We start from the raw sequence: 22787 nt of genomic DNA, 5'->3' as shown, positions 1-22787 counted from the left end.
GACCCATTTTTTTCCTCCAGCACGTAAACAAGCTCATTAACTGCCAACTTCCACTCTGCCCCCAGCAAACGCCGGGATGCGTCTCGCAGCAACATCCCGTTCTTTGAAAGCCGGGGAACCTCTGAAAGCGGGAAAATGGAACCCAGCCGAGAAAGAGCAGCAAAGTAATGCAATCACTTGTGCTTGAGCGCTCCCAAAATCATCAAAAGGAAGTATGAGAGCGAATGTCAGCCAGCCATATTGGCGTCTCCACTCTCACCTAACATGACACCCGGTTTACGAATACAACACGGCGTCCTCACCTGGACGTGATGCTCGTTCAAAAGGGAAGAAAAGCTCGACTTGGCTAAATTGCCACAAAATTCCAGCGCCAGACGCATTTTTGCTGTTTTTTCCAAGAAGTCCTTGTGCCCTAAAAGTGGCAACCGGAGCCTTGAGCCGTCTCGCCTCCAACGCCATGTGCGAGGGCGGGAGGAGGGCTCATTAATGATTCACGGCAGTGTCGGCGAGGACGTTTGGAGGGCGGGGCCGGGGCGCGGCCCTGCGTGAGAAGTTTTGATGACTAAGAAGAGAACAGCATCTTAACCTCTGCAAAGCACCACCAGAATCTGCCGGCAGAAAATTCCAAAATGAGAAAAAAATCATCACAAACGCTTAAAATCAGTGCGCTCGGAGCATCGGAGCATCGGAGGATCGGAGCATCGGAGCATCCAAATGGCAAACGCTGAGTAAGTCTCAGCATCTCCGCATTTAAACAAAGGCTGCCTGTGTTTTCTTTTCCTGTCATGAGTGCATCAAAAATCCATAAACGTGCGTGAAGAGGCAGGTGCTGTTAATATTTCATCAGGGCTATTCTTGGATCGATGCTTTCAAAGGCCTTCTGAAGGACCCGTGTCATGATTTATTCAGGCGCAAAACAGCGCTTGCCGCGTTGCCCCGGCCGTGAGAATGGCGCTCTTCCAGGCTCGGGCCGAGAAGACGAGCAGAAGGGAGCGGTAATTAAGCTTCTGGATGTTCTCCTTCCTAAATAAATAAATAAATAAATAAATAAGATCCCGCCCTCCAAAGCAGAAGTCAGCACTTCCTAAAAAGGATGCAAGGAAAGGAAGCACTTTATTAGTTCCCAGGAGGAAGGGATTGTCAAGCAGGGTTACGTCATAAAAACACAGACAGTCAGGTATTTCGATATTGCTGACGCCGTGTTTGAGAGAGCGGGTGCCATATTGCCTGTTGTCATGACTCCCTATTCACGCCGTTATGAATTTTAAATATTTCAATTCTATGCTACTAACATCACATTTTTCCTCATATTATTTTATTCTCAGATATTTGCATTTTTTTCCATTTGACTTTATTCTCATCAAATTACTACAATTTGTGTCAATTTCGACTGTTTTTTTTGTTTTTTTTCCACAATATTATGAATTTATTACCATAATATTTGGGAACTTTTTTCCATCCTAATTTTCCAAAAATTACAACTTTTTGTTTTATAATGAATTTAAAAAATAAGGTATTTTTTCTGTGATATTTGAACTCTAGGCTCCTCATAATATTGTAATTTTATTCTCATAAAATATAGAATATGACTTTTTCTTTTCATATTTGGACTTTTTTCCTCATGAAATTACAACAGTTTTCTTTTCAATTTCTGCTGTTTTTGCAACCATTTGAACTTTTTTTTGTAAATTATATTCTTATATTATTGCTTTATTCTCATAATATTTTGACTTTATTTAATTTTTTTCCCTAACCTAATTCTTCAAAAATTACAACTCTATTTTTGGTTTATTTGTCATAATATTACAACTAAATATTTAAGATTTTTGTTTAATATTACAACTTAATTATACAAAAAAATCTAAAAAATATTCTTGTTAAATTCCAAGTTTTTCTTGCAAGATTGCATATTTGTTCTTAATATTTTGAATTAATTCTTATAAAATGATGTTGATTTTGCCATGTAATTATACTGATAGAGTGCTGCAAATAGCTGTGGGCCCCAAATTGTCCCCGGGCTGCATTGTGGACCTCCTGACTTAAGTCCAAACAGCTGAGGTCTACCTAATCCTGCAGTACCCCAGGCTGCGTGACATACAGTACTTGTGGTTCAGTACTAGTATTTTGTGGCCAAAGGCTAGCATAAACTAAGACTTGAGGGTCTTCAGGGTCTGATCAAGCCCTGCAGACTGGCTGGTAAAAGTAAGTGACTATGATTATATTCTGAAACAACAGCCCCCGTTTAATCCCGTTTGCAGTGGAAATGTGCAAGGGGACCCCCATGGAGGTCTTAAAGCGAAATCCAAACGGGGTCAGAGGGTGATTAAGAGCAGGAGAATGACTTTTGTTGTTGCTTATTTCTTGACTTCACACCTTATCAGGCCTCAACAAATAGAAACAAAGCACGCTGTGTCTGCCTCCAGTTACCTCCAGTCCTGTAGGTGGCGCTACTGCTAAAGCACGATATTTCATAACAATATATCCTTTCTTAACCCATGCCACACGACTAAACACTGCACATAGCAAACAAATACAGCGTGTAGATGCCCACAACGTACTCCACCAGGCATCCCCTATATGTTTATAATATGCTGTATGTAAGTAGCAAAAAAAGGTGGTAAAAAAATCAGTTAAAATTAATAAATTATATAAAAATATTTTCATAATTATTAAACAATATAAAAAGGTGGTAAAAATATCAGTTATAATTAATAAATTATGTAAAAAATATTTTCATATTACAAAAAAGGTGGTAAAAATCAGTTAAAATTAATAAATTATATTTAAAAAAATTCCTATTACAAAAAAGGTGGTAAAAAAATCAGTTAAAATTAATAAATTATATAAAAATATTTTCATAATTATTAAACAATATAAAAAGGTGGTAAAAATATCAGTTATAATTAATAAATTATGTAAAAAATATTTTCATATTACAAAAAAGGTGGTAAAAATCAGTTAAAATGAATAAATTATATTAAAAAAAATTCCTATTACAAAAAAGGTGGTAAAAAAAATCAGTTAAAATTAATAAATTATATAAAACATTTTTTCATAATATTACAAAAAAGGTGGTAAAAAATCAGTTAAAATTAATAAATTATATTAAAAAAAATTCATAATATTACAAAAAACCTGGTAAAAAACAGTTAAAATGAATAAATTATATAAAAATATTTTCATAGTATTACAAAAAAGGTGGTAAAAAATCAGTTAAAATTAATAAATTATATAAAAAATATTTTCACAATTATTAAACATAATATACCATTTGTACACATACAATGACAAAGAAAAACTGTCATTTTTTTTAAATCAACACACATATATTTTTTCACTCAAAAAAATCATCAAATGTTACCTCTCATCTCATAAACACACAAACTATTTCTAGACAACAGAGAGCAAACTGGAACATTCTGGGGTCAGAAAACAGCAAAAACTGAACGTCCTGATTGGACGAAGGTACTGAAACGAGCCTTACTAAACCACTAAACAAGCATTTTGCATACTTTAGCACACACACACACACACACACACACAATCTCGAGTGACAGAAGGGAAGGAGACTGGCGGTGCTGGGATGGTGTTGGCAAAGGGAAAATAAGTACGGAGAAGCCGGAAGGTTAAAAGCAGCGTCAGGACACAAAGCAGCAGCAAAGACGACACAACAGGACCCCGTCTGTGTGTTGACTTTGAGACAGGCGCTCCACAGCGGCTGCCAGATGGCTTTAAGATCGGCATCGCACACGGGGACCCCAGGAGAGTGCCCCCCCGCCCAACCGGTCAGACTGGACGCAAACACACAAACACACACGTCATATAATAAAACTATTTAACACACACACTGTACACGCTTGATGATGAGCGATGTATTCCGAAATAGACGAAATAGGCGGCGTGGGCGTTAAGAGGCTTAGTTGTGGTGAACGCACCACGTCCGCCGTCACAAGATGTGCTTTTTAAAGCACTTTTATTTACTCCTGGGGGGGTGATTGCGTTCTATTTTTGATACCCATCCGTCGTTATTGCCAGTGTAGCGACCGCACCCGATATCGCATTTAGTACTCACCTTCACAACGCAGCTCAAAAAGACGCCCTAGAAATGTCACCTGACAGCGCGTCACACCCCCCTCGTAGTCCCTGAGGGGGGGGGGGGGGGGGGGGGGGGGGGGGGGATGCGAGGGGAACGCGGCGCCCCGTGCCTCACCTGGTAGATATCTGACAGGCTGCTGCTTCCGGAGTCGCTGGTGATACTACATCCTGAGTGGCTGGAGGACACGTGGGTCACCTGTGGGTGTAAGCCGTCAGCCAGGTGAAGTCTGCTGAAGTCTGCGGGGAGCTGCACATACACACATAACACACACACATACACCGTCAGTGTGGGGGGGTGTGGGGGGGGGGGCTCCAGCCTGCCATGCAAAACCGAGTGCTTAGTGTGCATACAAGTACGAGAAGCAGCTCACACAACACCAGACGTGTCCTGAACGCCACACTCTTACACCAAAGTAGATGATCTAGGGTTGCCGTGACAACCTAATGCTAATGCTTGATGTTTATTTTGAAACATATTGCCGCTGCAGAATTATGCATAGAGGATTCTATGAAAATATGGCAATATTATTAAACAATCACAGATCTTTTATCCCAAATGGCAAATTACATGCCAAACATACATCACGTCTATTCATGAAACATTAAACATGTTTTCTGGCACAGGAACCTGGCAGTTAAAACATAAATAAAACATAACAGACTAGCTGTAAATAAATAATAAATAGCTCAACAAAAGCATGTTTTTAGTGATTATTTTTCAGTTTTTTTTTATTAAAAAATATTTAATATTGAATGTCATCTAGGACTCTGACTGTATTTTTTTAAATACATAACTCTATGAAAACATGTTTGTTTTAAGAAACAAAAAATATTGTATATAATAAATCTTTTGGCCATAGAAATAAACAATAGGGACAAAAAAAATCACACAGGGAATGCTAAATGTTCTATTATATTTAAAAAAAAGGATAAAAATGAATAAAAACGTGTTACTCATTGAAATAAAAAAATGTAATGATATTATATATCATATTAAACAATGTATTTATTTTACAAAGTAAAAACAATAACTGGCAATGAAAAATACAAAAAAAAAACCCATAACAGACTAGCTGTAAATTAATAATAAATAGAAAGCCTGTTTTTTAGTGATTATTTTTCAGTTTTTTTATTAAAAAATATTTAATATTAAATATCATCTAGGATTCTGACTGTAATTTTTTTAAATACAAAACTCTATGAAAGCGTGTTTTATTTAATGAAACAAAAAACCTCTTCATATAATATTGTATATAAAAATATTTTTCCCATAGAAATAAACAATAGGGACAAAAAAATGCTAAATTTTCTGATATTATATTTAAAAAAAAAGATAAAAATTAATAAAAACATGTAACTCATTGAAAGAAAAAAAAATGTAATATTAAATATCACATTAAACAATATATTTATTTTCCCAAGTAAAAAACAATAACTGGCAACGAAAAATACCAAAAACAAAAGAAAACCCGAAAAAAGTGCACAATCCCTAACTTCTGACAATAACTACAAAAAAAACCCAACAAAAAATAAAGAAATAAATTCTTTTTCATCAACAAACAAAACCTATTTTTCTTTGGAGTTTGTGGTTAAAGATATGCTTTTCATTTCACTTTCACTTTCACTCCAGTCCTATGGGAGCACCTAAAAGTACAAAGATAATAATCAATTGAGACCATAATTGGTAACCGTGCACGAAACAATATAACAGGCGCAACATTTCACTACGCTCTTTACAAGCATTGTTAACACGGAAACTTTTCCAGACGGGACACGCTCTGCATACGCGAGAGGAAGTTGCCTCATTAAAAGCAGCCGGTTACTACTTCATGCAGTATAATTAGGAGCGCTGCAAATGAGCCAACAGTAGTTTATCAATGGGGGCCATTATGAAATGTAGAACAGATGAAAAAGGGGGTGGTACACATTTGAAAAAATCCTCCATTTAAATAGAAAATAGTGATGTTTTTTCCTAAATGTAATTATGCGTGGTACATGAGAGTCATGCGGGCTAACGTACGAATGTAATCAAACAGGCTAAAGTGGTTCACGAGGTCTGCGGTTATGAATATTTCATGACCCGATGTTTTATTTACCGGACTTATAGATGATACCCAGCAGGGAGGCTTGCGCGCCACATCTGGCAAAGGCAGACCATCAATATTACATCTGTGTGCCCGCCACCCCCGCCACTAGTGAAATGTGGCACACGGAAGTGGGTCGCTTCGCTCGCGTCGGGACAAATTCTAAACATCTCCGGAGTACATATTTATACGCTTGCATCGTGTCCAATCTCCAAAGTAAACATGCCATGGAGATACATTTATGTATGTACAGTACACATGGTGTGGAAGAAGGGGGGGGTAAAGTGGGGACACCAGGTTTAGAAATAAGCCCTAGAAACTTATTATTAAACGGGCAGTCTGAGGCATCAGTATGAGGTCTCACTCTGACTAAAAAAAAAAGTTAATTTGCAAGTTAATAGGTTTGAATAAACGCCACCAAAGTGCTCGTCTACGCTGCCGTTTATTTCAAGAGTTTTGGAAAATAGAAGTGAAAGTGTTGAGCCACCGGGGCCAAATCCGAGGATAATCACAAGATTCGACTGAAGGACTTCTAAATATTCATCAGATGAAGCAGAAGCAATAACAATGTGCTAAGGAGGCATCGGATTTGGGAAAACTGGGACATTTTGAGGAGATACGGAGTGCGGCGGACTGGAGGTGTGATGTGATTGCGTCGTGTCAAAAGATTGCCATCGCGGTTAATTATCCGGCTCGCTGCTCCGCACCAAATTGGTCGATCGGAGGGGGCCCGGTCATTCACCATTGCCCCACCCTCGGGGGTGCTGTCTTCCTCGTCTGCTCGACTTCACTCGGACTGCCTCCTGCAGCGGACCGTGACGCTATTATTTCCGGCCTCACGCGTTTGTGTGTTAGTGCGAGGAACGTTTGGAAGGATTGAGGAATTGGGTCCGATCACAATTTATATCTGGTACTAATTTAATCCACAAACTACACGTAAATAACCGAGGACTGTCGGAGGCTGGCGGGGGTCTCACTCTAACGACTGTTGTTCTGCATTCCAAGGATTAAAAAAAAAAAAAACTTAAACTATATTATGGAAAGCAGGAAGTGAACAAATGTATATGTGGAACTGTGAACTGATTATGTGATGCATTCAATTGTAATCTGAATTGTAATGTTCAAATGAAATAAAACCATTACCATTAAATACAGCCCTCCAACATTCTCTCAGACTACAGCTGTCCTATCTAGTCTTTAAGCATGAACTGAATGCAAGATAAAGTCCAAACAACATATCCCACTTAGTAAGCTCCAATTACTTTCCATACTCTTTATACAACTGGAAACGGAGATCAAACAAGCCGGAATTACAGTGATACTCTACTCTTTTAACTATTAGCATCACTGCAAAGGTGAGAAGACCAGAAGAAGAAGAAGAAATGGCGTCCTAAATGAGTTAGCTCCCACATTAAATAAGATCCCAGCAGGCACACATGACTAGCCATGTGGAGAAAGTCAATAAGGTCTTTCAACCAGCCGCCGGAGCGATCCGCAAGCCAATAATAAAATCCCCTAGCAATCACAGAGCCAGCCCCGCCCTCCCACCTCGGCGTACGCACAAGCTCCTCCCCCAGGAAATCAGGATAAAGGGAGAGGATAATAAAACACTTAATCCTTTCTCTCCATTCATTTAGGTCATCTGTCTGTGGGTCAATAAGCCGGGCGGGGTCCATTCAGTCTATAAGCATGTGGTCCATTGACCTCCCTGCTCCGATGGCATGCCCATTAAGCTGGAACAATCAGCTGTGTGTATGTACCTTGGAGAGCGACGGCGGCGGCACTAACTTCCATAGAACCATGTTGGAATAAAACCAGTCTCACCTGCGATTTCAATGCTATCTTGTCATTGCTAACTGCGACAACATCAGAAGTCACATGGTACGGGACGGGGGCGGAGAAGCAGGGATTTAAACACCACTTTAATGCCCGAGCCACGGCGTTGGCTTCGTCCTACATGTGAGCAGATGTGGCACTCCTTAAATTACACAGCAGACCTAATGACCTACATTTGGGGGGGGGGGGGGGAGTACCGGCAGCCTCTCAATCTATTTAGAGGTCTTCTATATTGTACGAACGGAGTGGACATTACTTTACCGTAGGATAGACGGGAAGGCGACGCCCTGGCGAATGCAGACACCCGATTGTGAGCAAGGTCAAATCAGGCCCCGGTGACCACCAGGCAGAAGAATCTAGTTCGCTTCAGTTGTCTTGGTAACGGTTGTGAAAGGTCCTAAAATAGCATAAATACCATTCCTAGTCACTAGCCATGTTTACATGGACCCAAATATTCCAATTCCATTCGGGTTATTTGCTCAAACGGAAAGAATGTAACCTTTGTATACACCTCATTCCCAAAAAAAAGTGCCAATCCGAATGAATATATAATCGGATTCCCAGGGGTGGAATATTCCTTTCACAAATCCGATTAAGGTATCTTGTACCCGCTCAATCGGAAAGTTGTCAGACTGCGTTCTTCTTCGTGGTGTTTTTCTTCTTCTGTTGTTTATTGGCGGTTGGCAAGCAGCTTTCGTGTGCATTAGCGCCATCTGTGGAACAGAATCTAAACCCTTCTATACGCCATTCATAAGTCCACTTTTATTAAAAGAAAATACATATCTATATAAAACATGTACCGAGCTTAATTATAAAATATTAGCAAGATTGAACTTTATCTTTTCCTGTTCCCGGGTGCGTTCTTTCAGCGAATGCTCAGATATGACGTAACACGCAGCTCGAGACGTTCTTCGATTTAAAAAAATGGAGGCTAGCAATCGGCACTGGACTGCTAAGGAAAGTTTATTTTTGATTCAAACTAAATTTCAAGACTGGACCAACAAAAAACTGGCAATACGGAGTTATTCCAACAAGTGAAAGAAAAACTCGAGGAAGTCGGTATCACGTGATGTTGGTGTTTACGTTTTACTGGGCATGCCCCATTGACTATTCTGGTTGATTATAACAACGCATGTAGACATGCGATTGGAATATTCCTTTCCATGTATACCATTGTTTTCGGAAAGGTCATTCGGAAAGATAAAAACACGAGGAAGTCGGTATCACGTGATGTTGGTGTTTACGTTTTACTGGGCATGCCCCATTGACTATTCTGGTTGATTATAGCAACGCATGTAGACACGCGATTGGAATATTCCTTTCCATGTATACCATTGTTTTCGGAAAGGTCATTCGGAAAGATAAAAACACGAGGAAGTCGGTACCACGTGATGTTGGTGTTTACGTTTTACTGGGCATGCCCTATTGACTATTCTGGTTGATTATAGCAACGCATGTAGACACGCGATTGGAATATTCCTTTCCATGTATACCATTGTTTTCGGAAAGGTCCTTCGGAAAGAGAAAAACTCATGTAAACGTGGCTAATGTGATGAGTACAGGAAATGTGGCTTAAACTCCCACTGTCGTCGTCGTGTGTTATTTACTGTATTTTACATAGCTGACTCTCAGGCAAACTGGTTTCCCCATCCCCCAACTGTACTATCAGACCTGGACTAAATTTAGCTCAGAGGCATCCAAAATCCAAAGCTCCTTGTTGACGTGTTTTTTTTTCTTCTTCTTTGACAAGTTGAACAGAAAAGTTCCAGTTTTGAAGGGCATGGAATCAGCCCACAGTTCTCCTGCTGTATCGTCAGCTGGCTTGCGACTTAAGGATCAGGAGATTAACACCCCTTTTTGGCAGGGTGTCTGATTAAATAGGCCTGATATGCTAACGGCGGCTTTCCCCCTCCGTAGGTCACAGCTCAGACGAGTGAAAAGAACGCTTATCATTTATTGTTCATTTCCTCGCTTAACTTGATGCATCAAGCTAACTCATGCACTTATCTTGAGTAGATGTGATTTCCATTTCGTGATAAAAAAAAAAAAATCATCATCGGTGCCAACCTGGCAACTCGTCAGCTTGGTGTCATGTTGGGTTAAAGCTCCGACGTGACCACAACCACCAACCGCCCAGGTCTCTATGACGGCGTTGTTACAGTAATAAAAGTCAGGCGGCTTGGTGTTTACACTCGTTGGGATGATTGAACATTTACACAAGCCACAGTGAATATGCTAACGACATACAGATAAGGGGCGACCAGATAAACAAGAGTTGCAGGGGGAAATCCATTCTACTGAGCAATGGCTGTAGATTATGTGAATATACTGAAAACCTGAATGTTCAAAGTACTTCAATAAATGAAGTTATGCATACCCAAAGTTCTTAAAAAAGTTCTAATAACTTAATTATGTTCATTTATTCGTTCATTCATTTTCTACCGCTTTTCCTCACAAGGGTCGCGGGGGTGCTGGAGCCTATCCCAGCTGTCTTCAGGCGAGAGGCGGGGTACACCCTGGACTGGTGGCCAGCCAATCACAGGGCACATATAGACAAACAACCATTCACACTCACATTCATAAATCACTCACAATTTGGAGTTGCCAATTAACCTAGCGTGTTTTTTTCTTTTGGAATGTGGGAGGAAACCGGAGTACCCGGAGAAAACCCACGCATGCACGAGGAGAACATGCAAACTTCACACAGAGATGGCCGAGGGTGGAATTGAACCGTGGTCTCCTAGCTGGGAGGTCTGCGCGCTAACCACTCGTGCCGCCATTTTGAGTACTTTTAACTAATATGTTTTGATTAAATTGAACTATGGCTATATTAAGTAAGATTAACTTAAAAACATAGTTTACATCCAACTTAAAAAAAATTAATGAATTAAAAAAAGTTAATTAATTAATTAATAACTAAGCCTTAAAAATTTTAATTAATTATTAAATTTTTTAATTAGTTTATTTTTTTATTAATTTCTTAAAAAATTCTTAAAAGTTGTACTTATAAATGTTGATTGCCAGTTGCATTATCTGTCTTTTCAGTTAATTTAACTTTTTGCAGATTTGTGTAACTTCCTTAAAATAATTCGTAGTTTCTTATAATAAAAAAAGTATCTATTAAACGTGAATAAATCAAACCAAGAATCAATTAAGAATAAATCCACTGCATCAGATAGATTTGTACTGTGTAGGTTACACATGCACACCTTCTTCCTGTTGTTGAAATGAGAATGAAAATTAAAGAATAGAGAATGCATGGCAGAGAGAATGCGAAAAAGAAAGCTATTTCTCTTTTCAGCCCCAAATTTAAAAAGTATATCTAATATCAACTCCAAATATTAAAGCTCTCATATACTCAAATGTTCATGAACTAAAACTGATTGCCTCACTTTTTTTCTTACGTCTTACTGTTACTGGCTTACATACAGTACCCCCCTCGTATTATATCATATTAACGTTATATATAATGTGCAGCGCCCGACCGCTTGCCCCACTTTTTGCAGTGTCCTGGAAAACTTGTCAAATCAGCGTTAAAAGGCAACCTTCAATGTTACTCTAATGACACTCTAATGACGCACTGTATGGCGTTGTTATATTGTTAGCACGGGAGAGCCATTAAGTGTCATTTGCACGCTGCAGCTTGCATCTAAAACCTCCATCTGACACGGTTATTAGCGTTCTGTCGCCGGGTAGAAAAGGAGCCAAAGAAGGTGCAATAAAATCCACTCCAGATGATTAAAACACAAGCGCGCATGTATACGAGACGTTTTTGTAGCGTCGTAAAACCTTCAAAACACACAAACTGTCGGGCGATGCGACACGGACGACGACACATCCATGACTATTATGGCGACATTACGGTGATTTGTTGTCAGTTATGAGTGCTACAATACGTGCCGCTTGTCCCTCTCTGGTTCGATTTACAGCCCCGCCTGCGTGCACGTTTGTGTTAGGGGGGGACGGGTTTGTGACTGATACAAGGGGGATTTGACAGCAGATCAATTCCTTCAAATGCACGGTCTTGGGCCTGGTGAGTGCATGCTGGAGCCGCTTCCAGCACCATGGACAGCACCTCCACTACCACCAACGGCCTCAATGACCTCCATGGCTGGTGCTCGGAAGCGGACGAACATTCATACGAGAAACGACATCCATTAGAATCATCCCTAGAGAGATTCTGGATCTACTTGTAGTTCTTCAGAGTTTATTTGAGTACTGGACAGTACAAGGACACGTTTACGCGAATTAAGCTAGCAAGTCACCGCTAGGTTTGCAGTTTTAGCAATGCTACGTATTCGCAGGCATCGTATCAGTATACAATCAGGAAAAGTACTGCAACAGCATGGCTAACATTGTCCGAAACTCTACGCCTATATATACATCATCCGCGAATATGTAGTAGTAGTAGTAGTAGTAGTACAATAGAAGTGCTATAACTATGACTTAACGCTGTGGTATGGCAGTGTTTTGTTTTGGTATTTGTATTACCAATTTTTTTCCATGTTTAGATGAAAACAGTAAAAAAAAAAAAAATGATGAAAAAGAATTAATAATGAATTAATTAACTTTTAAAAAATTAATTAATTTTTTTCTTAAGTTGGATGTAAACTATGTTTTTAAGTTAATCTTACTTAATATAGCCATAGTTCAATTTAATCAAAACATATTAGTTAAAAGTACTCAAAATGGCGGCACAGCGATCGAGTGGTTAGCGCGCAGACCTCACAGCTAGGAGACCTGGGTTCAATTCCACCCTCGGCCATCTCTGTGTGGAGTTTGCATGTTCTCCCCGTGCATGCGTGGGTGTTTTATCCGGGTATTCCGGTTTCCTCCCACATTCCAAAAACATGCTAGGTTAATTAGCGACTCCAAATTGTCCATAGGTATGAATGTGAGTGTGAATGGTTGTTTGTCTATATGTGTCCTGTGATTGGCTGGCCACCAGTCCAGGAAGTACCCCACCTCTCGCCCAAAGACAGCTGGGATAGGCTCCAGCATCCCCCCGCGACCCTCGTGAGGAAAAGCGGTAGAAAATGAATGAATGAATGAATTTTGTATTACGGGCGGCATGGCGGCCTAGTGGTTAGCGCGCAGACCTCACAGCTGGGAGACCCGAGTTCAATTCCACCCTCGGCCATCTCTGTGTGGAGTTTGCATGTTCTCCCCGTGCATGCGTGGGTTTTTTATCCGGGTATTCCGGTTTCCTCCCACATTCCAAAAACATGCTAGGTTAATTAGCGACTCCAAATTGTCCATAGGTATGAATGTGAGTGTGAATGGTTGTTTGTCTATATGTGCCCTGTGATTGGCTGGCCACCAGTCCAGCGTGTACCCTGCGCCTCTCGGCCAAAGACCCTCGCGACCCTCGTGAGGAAAAAGCGGTAGAAAACGAATGAATGAATTTTTTCGCATTTAGATGAAAACCTGTGTTGTATGTCCGGTTTTTAAGCTCCATAACGCCTGTCACAAGTCAACCATCATCTAAAACCACTCCTATGACGCTATAACAAACTACTGTAAGCAGCGTAAGTAACGTCATACATTATGCAGTTAGACACAGATGGACGTCTTAAGCAACCGTGTTAGCAATGCTACATAAAACCGTAAAAACTCATTCCTGTTATAAGCATACAATCAGAAAAGTATGATCCTATGATAGTAACCTAAATATACACTATGCTATGCTATGGTCTGCCATTGTTGTTTGGATCAAGAACACGTAAATGCGCATGTGCATGACCTTCATGACCGTTTTCCGGCTGCTATATAAGTTTTGATCAACTTCCTGTCAAGGTTGTCCAGTGACTGGACTCCAATTGGACTCCCCATACAAGTGCAGCAGATACCTTAAAGGACGCCAATCAACTTCTACCATATGTGCTATACGTATATTTATGCTATATTTTACGTCACTGACGCTGTAGTTTATTCCGATTGTTGTAATTCTACTTACAAGCCGCTACAAATGAAGAGTGTGTGTAAGAGAAAGCACATGGAGTCATACTACAACGGTGGGCCGCGTCCTTGACCCACCCAGCCGAGGGAACGTCCACAAGGAGGCCGGATAGCCTGGAACCATGATGGGTGGTAGGGGAGGGCAAGCGGGAAGATGGACGTCGAGACGCTACTACTCACCGGCGTTTTGTCTTGCTGGCCGGGCACTCCATTGCTGTCTGCCGCCGCGGCTGCTAACGGTTTCATCATGAAAAACTCCTCTCTGGTATAAAAATATCAGAATAATCTAACATCCCTGGGCGTGTTCTACGCAGCCCCCCATTTCCCTGCACGCCGTGTGCCCTCTTCCCCTCCCTTGGTGGGTTGACACTTAAGGGAGTATCCACCGCTTCCTGTGCAGGTCTCGGAGATCTCCCGATCGACACCCAGGCGTTAAATCCAAAGAGGAAGCGGCAGGGAGTGGGCAAATATCCGAGACGAAGCAGCAGCTCCTTGCAGCCTCGCTGGAGCGAGCCGCGGCCGAGCTCACTGCCGCCGAGAGCAGCAAAAAAAAAACAAAAAAAAAACGGGGGAGGATGAAAAGGAGGAGGAGGGAAATAAATAAAGGAGGAAAATGCCTGACAACACTTTGGCTCACGGTAGCAGCACCTCCACTTCACCTCCACCTCTCTCCCCTCCCGCGTCCGAGATGCGTTTAGGCACCATGAGAAGTGTTAGGAGAGCGCAGCATCCTCTATGAAGACAGCGGTTTGTTTGCAAGCCCGAATGTGGGGGGTGGGCACATGTGTGTATGTGTGTCACGGGTGGAGGAGGGGGATGGCTGTGGAGTGGTGGTGATGAGGGGGGGGGGTTGTATTATAAGCACCTCCTTCTTGCCAGCAGCGGCCGTGTGCTCCTCTAGAGGGCTTACAACGCCCCCAGACAGAGATGGCATGGAAAAGAGAGGGAGGCGAGCGTGGCAGCCATTATCATTCCGAGCGTTAACACTCCGGGTCTGGCTGGAAACGGTTGGCATGGTAACACAATGAAGGAGACCAAAAAAAAAAAAAGGGCGGCTCTATGTCATTTTTTCCCAGGCCAAAAAGATGGCACTGAAGGAGGAAAAAAAAAAAAACATTGACAATGATGTCACTCTGTCACTGCCTCTCAGCTGGTGTAGCCATGGAAACCGAGCTCGGCACAAGCACCCCACCCCTCCCGCCCTGCTTTGCACACCCTCTGGGAGCCCACGGTTGCTGGGGCAACGGAAACAGCGAGCGTGAAAGAGAAGGAGGAGGGGTAGAGAGTAAAAAAAAAAAAAAGGGAAAGCAACGCCGACTGAGACATCGCTTTGCTTCTCTCAGCTGTACGCCATTAATGTCCAAAAAAAAAAAAAACCTTCCTCCACTAGATGGTCGACCACACAGAACGTATGCGAACGAACGGCCCTCCGCCAAGGCCACGTAATCTCGCTTTGGCTCAGCACCAAATAAGCACTATTTTAAATCAACCGTCTTGCAAAGTCAAAGCAACAAAAAGTCAAAGCAGGTAAAAAAATTCCGAACTTCTTCTTTTGGCCCACATCCACTTTGTTTTCACGGAAATGCGTTTTCCAATGTTTTCCAAATAAACACAACAGTAAAGAGGTCATACTCATAACTGAAATGCCAAACTTCTGATATATAACTCATTATTATCATTTTTTATGCTCAACACATTAAAACCCTTTTTCAAGGTCAAATTTCTGCACTTTTTCGAGCTTTACAACACTAAATCAAAACACAGTTAAAATGATGAATTTTTTAAAAGCATCTTAACACCAAACTAATAAATATATAATATAAAAATAAATGAAAAATAAAGAAAAAATATAAAACAGAACAAATAATGCAATTTCAAATACAACACAAAATATTCATTTTATCATCCAGACACATCCAGCTCAGACAAAGCCAGATATTAAGGCGGGGAGGGGAGACGGGAACACACGGCGTGACATCACCTCCCCTGCCCCCCAACCCCCCCTCACCCTCAACCATGATGTAATGCTTCACAACAATAATACCAAAAAAAAAAGCTCAGGTGTTTAGCTGTGCACTGCCATCATTAATGTCTTCAACAGTGACCCCCCCCCCAAGGGGAGATGAGGAGAAGGAGGTGAGGAGGGGGAGGGGCTTGCACATCATTACATCATCATCATCAACAACAGCAGCAGCAGTAGGGGTCACGTCTGGGGAATATCTGACCTTCCTCCTTCTTTGTAAAGCTTTCTGGGGCCGATAAGCCAATTTGTCATTTTTTTTTTTTACTTCATGACTAATCACCAGATAAATGTAAAGCGAGTGGGTGGGGGTGGGGGGGGGGCATCGATCCTGCGCAATGGAGACAGCGATGTGAGAAACCCCACTTGAGTGGAACACTAATGTAGTCGCGCTCAATTGCTGTGTGTGCTAAATGCATGAGTGTGTGTGTGTGTGTGTGTCAGTATGGCCACCGTGTGTCAGTGTTTTGTCTGCCGTTGTGTTGCTTTCTGGCCATAAAAACCTTCATTTTCTTGTGCCAGATGATGCAAAAACATGATTCCAACATGGTGAAATACTCCAATAGAGGCTCAGATGAAAAAAAACTAAATAAAACAAGATGAAATCATCCATTGCTGCTCTAATATTTGAGTATTTTTGCCAAAAATAAGGCTAATAAAGTCTTTATCATTAGAATAATCAGCTGTACCATAAAGTGGTATCATAAGTGGGTAAGAAATCTTAACTAAATGTACATATACAAGATCTCTTGGACTTATTAGTATCATTTTAATATCATTTGGTGTGTCTTCTGCAGAGCTTCCATTCTCCATCGCAATGCAATCCAGCGTATGAGTGAATGAGCAGGCTTATTGGTTTATACGGAATGAGGCGCGGCGCCAACAGCGGTGCCTGCGTAAAAAGGGCTTTTGATTTTAATGAGCCAATATCTGAGATTTTACTTTACTTTAAAGAAGAGAGCTTGAATTATTCCATACAACGCACACAAGGAAAACCCACAATAAATCTCTCTCAGTGTGCTTTCAGAGCTTCAATTATGCATTTTTAGTATCATAATATAGCACAAAAAAAAAGGGTGAGGGCGTCCAGCAACGCTCTTTTGTACAAATTATGGGAAAACTCGCACAATATTCTGGATGCTACAGTTCCACTGCAGTCCTGCATGTGGCGCTAATGCACATAGCAACCAAATAGGCACCAAAAAAAGCCAAAAAAGCGGATACAGTCATCCCTGGTTTGAACGTTGCTCCACAGCTCGATCACGGTTTTCAAAAATGAATAAATGCTTGCTGTTTCGTGGTTGACTATGGCGTATTTATGAGTCAAGAAATAATAATATAGTATTATATGTAGTATTCTGGTCACTAGGCATCAGTAATGTTCTATTAGATGGAGTTATCCTCCTATTCTGTGTGGAAGTGGTAGGTCAGGGCTTCTTTGTCTTTCTACCCACTCCGTTTTAAACACTTTCTCAAGTTAGAATACAGTAAATAAATTGGAGGCTAACTAGTTAGCTTGCTAATATTTAACACAATGGCCGCCTTATTCCCCTGCCTGCGCATTACCGTTGAGCAATGTGGCTTAAACAAAGAATAACTATGGGAAAGATTGTATTTAGAAAGTCATGAACTGGTTTTCCATGCTCTAACTACAAAAATGTTTATTAATATTGGATCCTACTTTGCAAAAATTCACTTATCGCATTCGATTCCGGAACCAAACAGTGATAAACGAGGGATGACTGTATGTTAGCATAATCCTGCTAACAAATAAAGCAGTGAAATGCAGTAGTGCCTTGCTTTTCGTTCATCTGTTCAAAACATCCTTCAAAAACGGAGGCATTTTTTTGCACATGAATGCATCATGTAAATCAAATAAAACACTGTGCATTTTCTGCTACTGATTGCTAATGCTCTACAGTCACAACAGAGGAAATCAAACATGTTCTCAACCAGCTGGAACCTCACACACACACACACACAGACCATCTCTGATGTATCGATCAGCGAGTCGCCGCGCATGAGAAAGCGACTAAAAGACATCTAAATAGCATCGTTAGTGCAAGAAGGACGATCTAATAACCAGACGCCGTTTCAATTGTGTTGACGGCCCCGGGGGGTGGGGGGCGAAGGGGGGGTGGGGGCGCTTTCATTCATCACGTTTGCTGTCGCTGCACACTGGCCTGAAAATAATTCAGCGTGTAGACAGCGGAATTTTTTTTTTTTTTAAACGAGTGTACTCAGGTTGACATGGAGGGCAAACATGTGTCCCGCCCACCCCATGCTCCTGCTGCCTGGCGGCATCAATCATCGATACCTGCAAGAGAAATGCGTTCGAGGTCGCTGCGTCTTGAGGTTTATCTGTAACTAGAAGCTTCCGGGTCGAGTCAAAGAACAACCGTGCAGGGTCAAGAACAGGAAATATTTTAAACTCCGGATGCTCCAATTTATGAAAATGGACAACTGACCCTCAGTTAGCAGACAAAAAATGTCAGCGGCTTATCAAAACCTGACTGACGTTCATTTTAGGGCTATAAATTTGTTTCCTCTCCAAGAGAATTCAAGCTACGGCGAGAAAACGGGCAATTAATGTGTTTTTGTTTTATGGAAAAAACTCCAACACATTCAATCATATGCAAGGGAACCAGTTTTAGCAGCTTCCATCAAAGTACTACAAAGCCAAGTACAAATCACATGCTGGCTGTGATGAGTAAGACGGGCCTTGGTCACATGGGAGTCATTATTGCAAAAATACAAAATGGCAGTGTAATTTGTCGGAAAGGTTTGTCAGATGTTTGTCAGTGTCTCAGGGTGAAAGGTTTGTGTTGCAGTCAAGTTTCTTCAATTGAAAAACACTCCAGGCGTTTCATGGTCTGGTATTCATGTTCCTGTCACTGCCCATTCATTAACATGCAATATGCCACCATTCCTCGACAGTTACATCTGATAACCGCCACATTTTATCATTGAAAGATAAACAGACTTCAAAATAATCCACAAAGTCAAAACATGCGATCGATCCTCAACAGTTACATTTGACAACTGTCTCCTTTCATAATAAGAAAGCAATAGAAACTCTAAATAATCACCAAAGTCAAAATATGCCATCATTCCTCAAGAGTTACATCTGATAACTGCCACCTTTTATTGTAGAAAGCTAAACAGACTTCAAAATAATACACAAAGTCAAAACATGCGATCGATCCTAGACAGTTACATTTGATAACCATCGCCTTTCATAATAGAAAGCAATGGAAATACTCTAAATAATATTGAGAGTTACATCTGACAACTGCCACCTTTTTATCATAAAAAGCTAAACAGACTTCAAAATAATCCACAAAGTCAAAACATGCGATCGATCCTCAACAGTTACATTTGACAACTGTCTCCTTTTATAATAGAAAGCAATAGAAACTCTAAATAATCACCAGAGTCAAAATATGCCATCATTCCTCGAGAGTTTCATCTGATAACCGCCACCTTTTATCATAGAAAGCTACACAGACTTCAAAATAATCCACAAAGTCAAAACATGCGATCGATCCTCAACAGTTACATTTGACAACCATCGCCTTTCATAATAGAAAGCAATAGAAACTGGAAATAATAACCAAAGTCAAAATATGCCATAATTCCTCGAGAGTTACATCTGATAACTGCCACCTTTTATAATAGAAAGCTAAACAGACTTCAAAATAATCCACAAAGTCAAAACAAGCGATCGATCCTCAACAGTTACATTTGACAACCATCGCCTTTCATAATAGAAAGCAATAGAAACTGTAAATAATAACCAAAGTCAAAATATGCCATCATTTATTGAGAGTTACATCTGATAACCGCCACCTTTTATCATAGAAAGCTAAACAGACTTCAAAATAATCCACACAGTCAAAAAAGGTGATCGATCCTCAACAGTTACATTTGACAATCATTGCCTTTCATAGTAGAAAGCAATAGAAACTCTCAAAATATGAAAGAGAGACGATCGAGAGTTACATCTGATAACTGCCACCTTTTATCATAGAAAGCTAAACAGACTTCAAAATAATCCACAAAGTCAGAATATGCCATCCAATATGATCTATCGATGATGACCGGGGGTACCTTCACCCCCCCACAATGAAATAAATCAATCAGTCAACAACAGTTGTGGAAGCTTTTGATGTTCTTCAGCCGACAGGCTAGCCTAGCACGGTATTGCCGTTAAAATGCGACTCTTCCGTTCGATAAAAATTGTGCCATTAAAACGTGATCAAATTTCAATCCCGATAACGTTACCCTTTTTTTTTTACACCCGCTGAGCGCCGATTGGTCGCCAAATAAATAAATGTCAATCTGTCAAGCCTTCTGAAAACACATTACGTCTACAAAAGAGACGGCGGCTGAATGTCAAAGTCGACATGAAAAGCACATCAAATGTCAGCTCGAGTGGCGGGATAAGAAATGGACCGCAGCCGGGAAGCCATCAACTCACAGCCAACCCCCCCCTGCACCCCCCCCCCTCTTCATTTGCATTTCACCCAGGACTGGCGCTCACCCAAAAATATCTGTTCTATTTCCATCAGGCCTTAATGTTTGATCATGTGCTATAAATAGCCATAGACTGAGGTAGCTTGTTCATTAAAGCACACAAAGAAGAGCCGACTTGCGTGTTTACTACGTACGTACGTACGTATGTTTATGTAAGTCCTCATCCAGCAGTCCATACGTGTATTTTTAGCCCGACATCTCACGATGGAGCGACTTGGGGATGAGAGGTTAGCATCAGGAAACGGTGCAAATAAATCTGGCTTTTCTTTACGCCGTCTACTCAAGACCCGCACAGAGCAGCCAGGTTTGTCACAAAGGGACGCGTCTAAAAATAGAGCGGCCGAGAGGAGGCGTTTTATTGAGTGGCGGTGTTTGTTGTCTGGCGTTTCGCGGCAGGTGTATCTCCTCGACACTTTTAGTTCTGAACCTCCCAAGATGAGACGGGTCGTTTTTTTTTTTTTTTTTTTTTTTTTACGGCGTGAAATTGCATGCTGTCAATCATATGATCTGAAACCCGACATGAAGAAGATTAGGAATGGAATCATAATTGACGTACACGCCCACATCTACAAAAAAAAGGCTTTGCTACACATCTTAAAATAAACCCTCCCAGCTATCTGTCAGTCAGATACTGATGTGGGAACTGGAAGTTTTAGGAATTAGCTTTTCTTTAGTTCTTCGGTTCAAGTCGTTGAGGAGTTCAAGTACCTGGGGGAGGGGGGGGGTCTTCTGGAACACAACATCAACAAGCGGATTGGTCCATTGTGGGGAGGAGGGTGCGTACTCTCAATGTACCATAATTGACCGAGATAAGGCCGCCCTGCGTACACGCCCACATCTACAAAAAAAAGGCTTTGCTACACATCTTAAAATAAACCCTCCCAGTTATCTGTCAGTCAGATACTGATGTGGGAACTGGAAGTTTTAGTAATTCGTTTTTCTTTAGTTCTTGAGTCCAAGTCCATGATTCTCGCCTAAAAAAAGGGGAGGAGTTCAAGTACCTGTGGGGTCTTCTGGAACACAACATCAACAAGCGGATTGGTCCATTGTGAGGAGGAGGGTACGTATTCTCAATGTACCATAATTGACCGAGATAAGGCCTCCCTGTGTACACGCCCACATCTACATAAACAGGCTTTGCTACACATCTTAAAATAAATCCTCTCAGTCAGATACTGATATGGGAACAGGAAGTTTAATAATTTGTTATTCTTCAGTCCATGATTTTCGCCTAAAAAAAAAAAAAAGTTCAAGTACCTGTGGGGTCTTCTGGAACACAAGATCAACAAGCGGATTGGTCCATTGTGAGGAGGTGGGTGTGTACTCTCAATGTACCTGTCGATTTATCCGTTCCTAAGCTCACCTACGGTTGTGAGTTTTGCGTGGTGACCACAAATACAAGACCGGGGGTTGGTCGGGGGCGTTAGGGTGTCCAAAATGAGTTTCTCCTCTGTAGGGTGGCTCCATAAGATAAGGTGAGAAGCACTATCATCTGGTAGAAACTGTTGCTTGTGCATCTGGTCTTTGTCCCAGAAGGGTCCCTGCTGGGGAGGGACGTCCAACTGGTAGGCGCCCTTAGGGAAGACCCAGGACAGGTAGAAGAAACTGTGTCTCTCAGTTGGACATAGTAGCCGGGGACAGGGAAGTCTGGGCGTCCCTGCTTAGGCCACTTCCCCCACGATCCTACCTCGTATAGATTATCACTTTTATTGCAAATGTTGAGTTGAAAGCAGTGACGAAGCGAGCTTTTTGTTAAAAATAAACATTTTATGGGTATCGATTACTTGTGGATATTTGCCATTTGTATCAAGCGCACTTCCTGTAGACACGCACACCTCTTAAAGCTACATACACACAAAACAGCATGTTTCAAATCGGGCTTAATGGAAACACTTTTTAACTATATAAAGATTTGTACCAACACACTATAGTAGCACCTCCGAGACGTAGTACAAATGGTTGAAAATACTCTAATACGAGTCCTTTAAAGTAGTCAAACAGCAGCTAGATGCTACCAAGGGGGAACACAGAGATAAAAACAGCACAAACACAAAGCTATAAAACACACACACACACACAAACAGCGGACAGACAAGATGATTGATAGTTACATATGGTACCTGAGCTTTATTGCATTCCTGGGAGCCACGTAAAAGACAGCCATGGAAAGAAAGAGAGGAGATTAAAGTTATCAAACATTCCAGGTGGAAGAACTGCAGGTGTAGCTTGGACGTCGAGTGAATATAAAACATTCGGCA

At 41.2% G+C, this 22787-nt stretch overlaps 1 protein-coding gene across 12 annotated transcripts in view; it reads right to left on the bottom strand.

Annotated features, from left to right (window-relative positions):
- Positions 1–22787, bottom strand: part of rapgef2b (Rap guanine nucleotide exchange factor 2b) — a 117354-nt gene that overhangs the window by 24361 nt on the left and 70206 nt on the right. For 4 of the 12 annotated variants that reach the window (XM_078788593.1, XM_078788594.1, XM_078788598.1 and 1 more), the window contains 2 exons: positions 22650–22667; positions 4211–4342 (listed from right to left, as the gene is read on the bottom strand). The exons of 1 other annotated variant lie outside the window; for it this stretch is intronic. In XM_078788593.1, coding sequence (XP_078644719.1) covers positions 4211–4342; positions 22650–22667 — 150 coding nt within the window. Of the gene's footprint in view, positions 1–302; positions 1001–4210; positions 4343–14153; positions 15089–22649; positions 22668–22787 lie in introns of those variants that run through there. 7 more of the 12 variants (XM_078788595.1, XM_078788597.1, XM_078788602.1 and 4 more) reach the window with 6 other exon arrangements.

This window comes from Doryrhamphus excisus, linkage group LG23 (genome assembly GCF_037039965.1).
Source record: "Doryrhamphus excisus strain RoL-2023G ecotype Guam linkage group LG23, RoL_Dexc_Guam_v1.1, whole genome shotgun sequence".
Classification (NCBI taxonomy): Eukaryota; Metazoa; Chordata; class Actinopteri; order Syngnathiformes; family Syngnathidae; genus Doryrhamphus; species Doryrhamphus excisus.
Note: the sequence above shows the minus strand (reverse complement) of the source record. Positions and strands in the feature narration are given on the sequence as shown.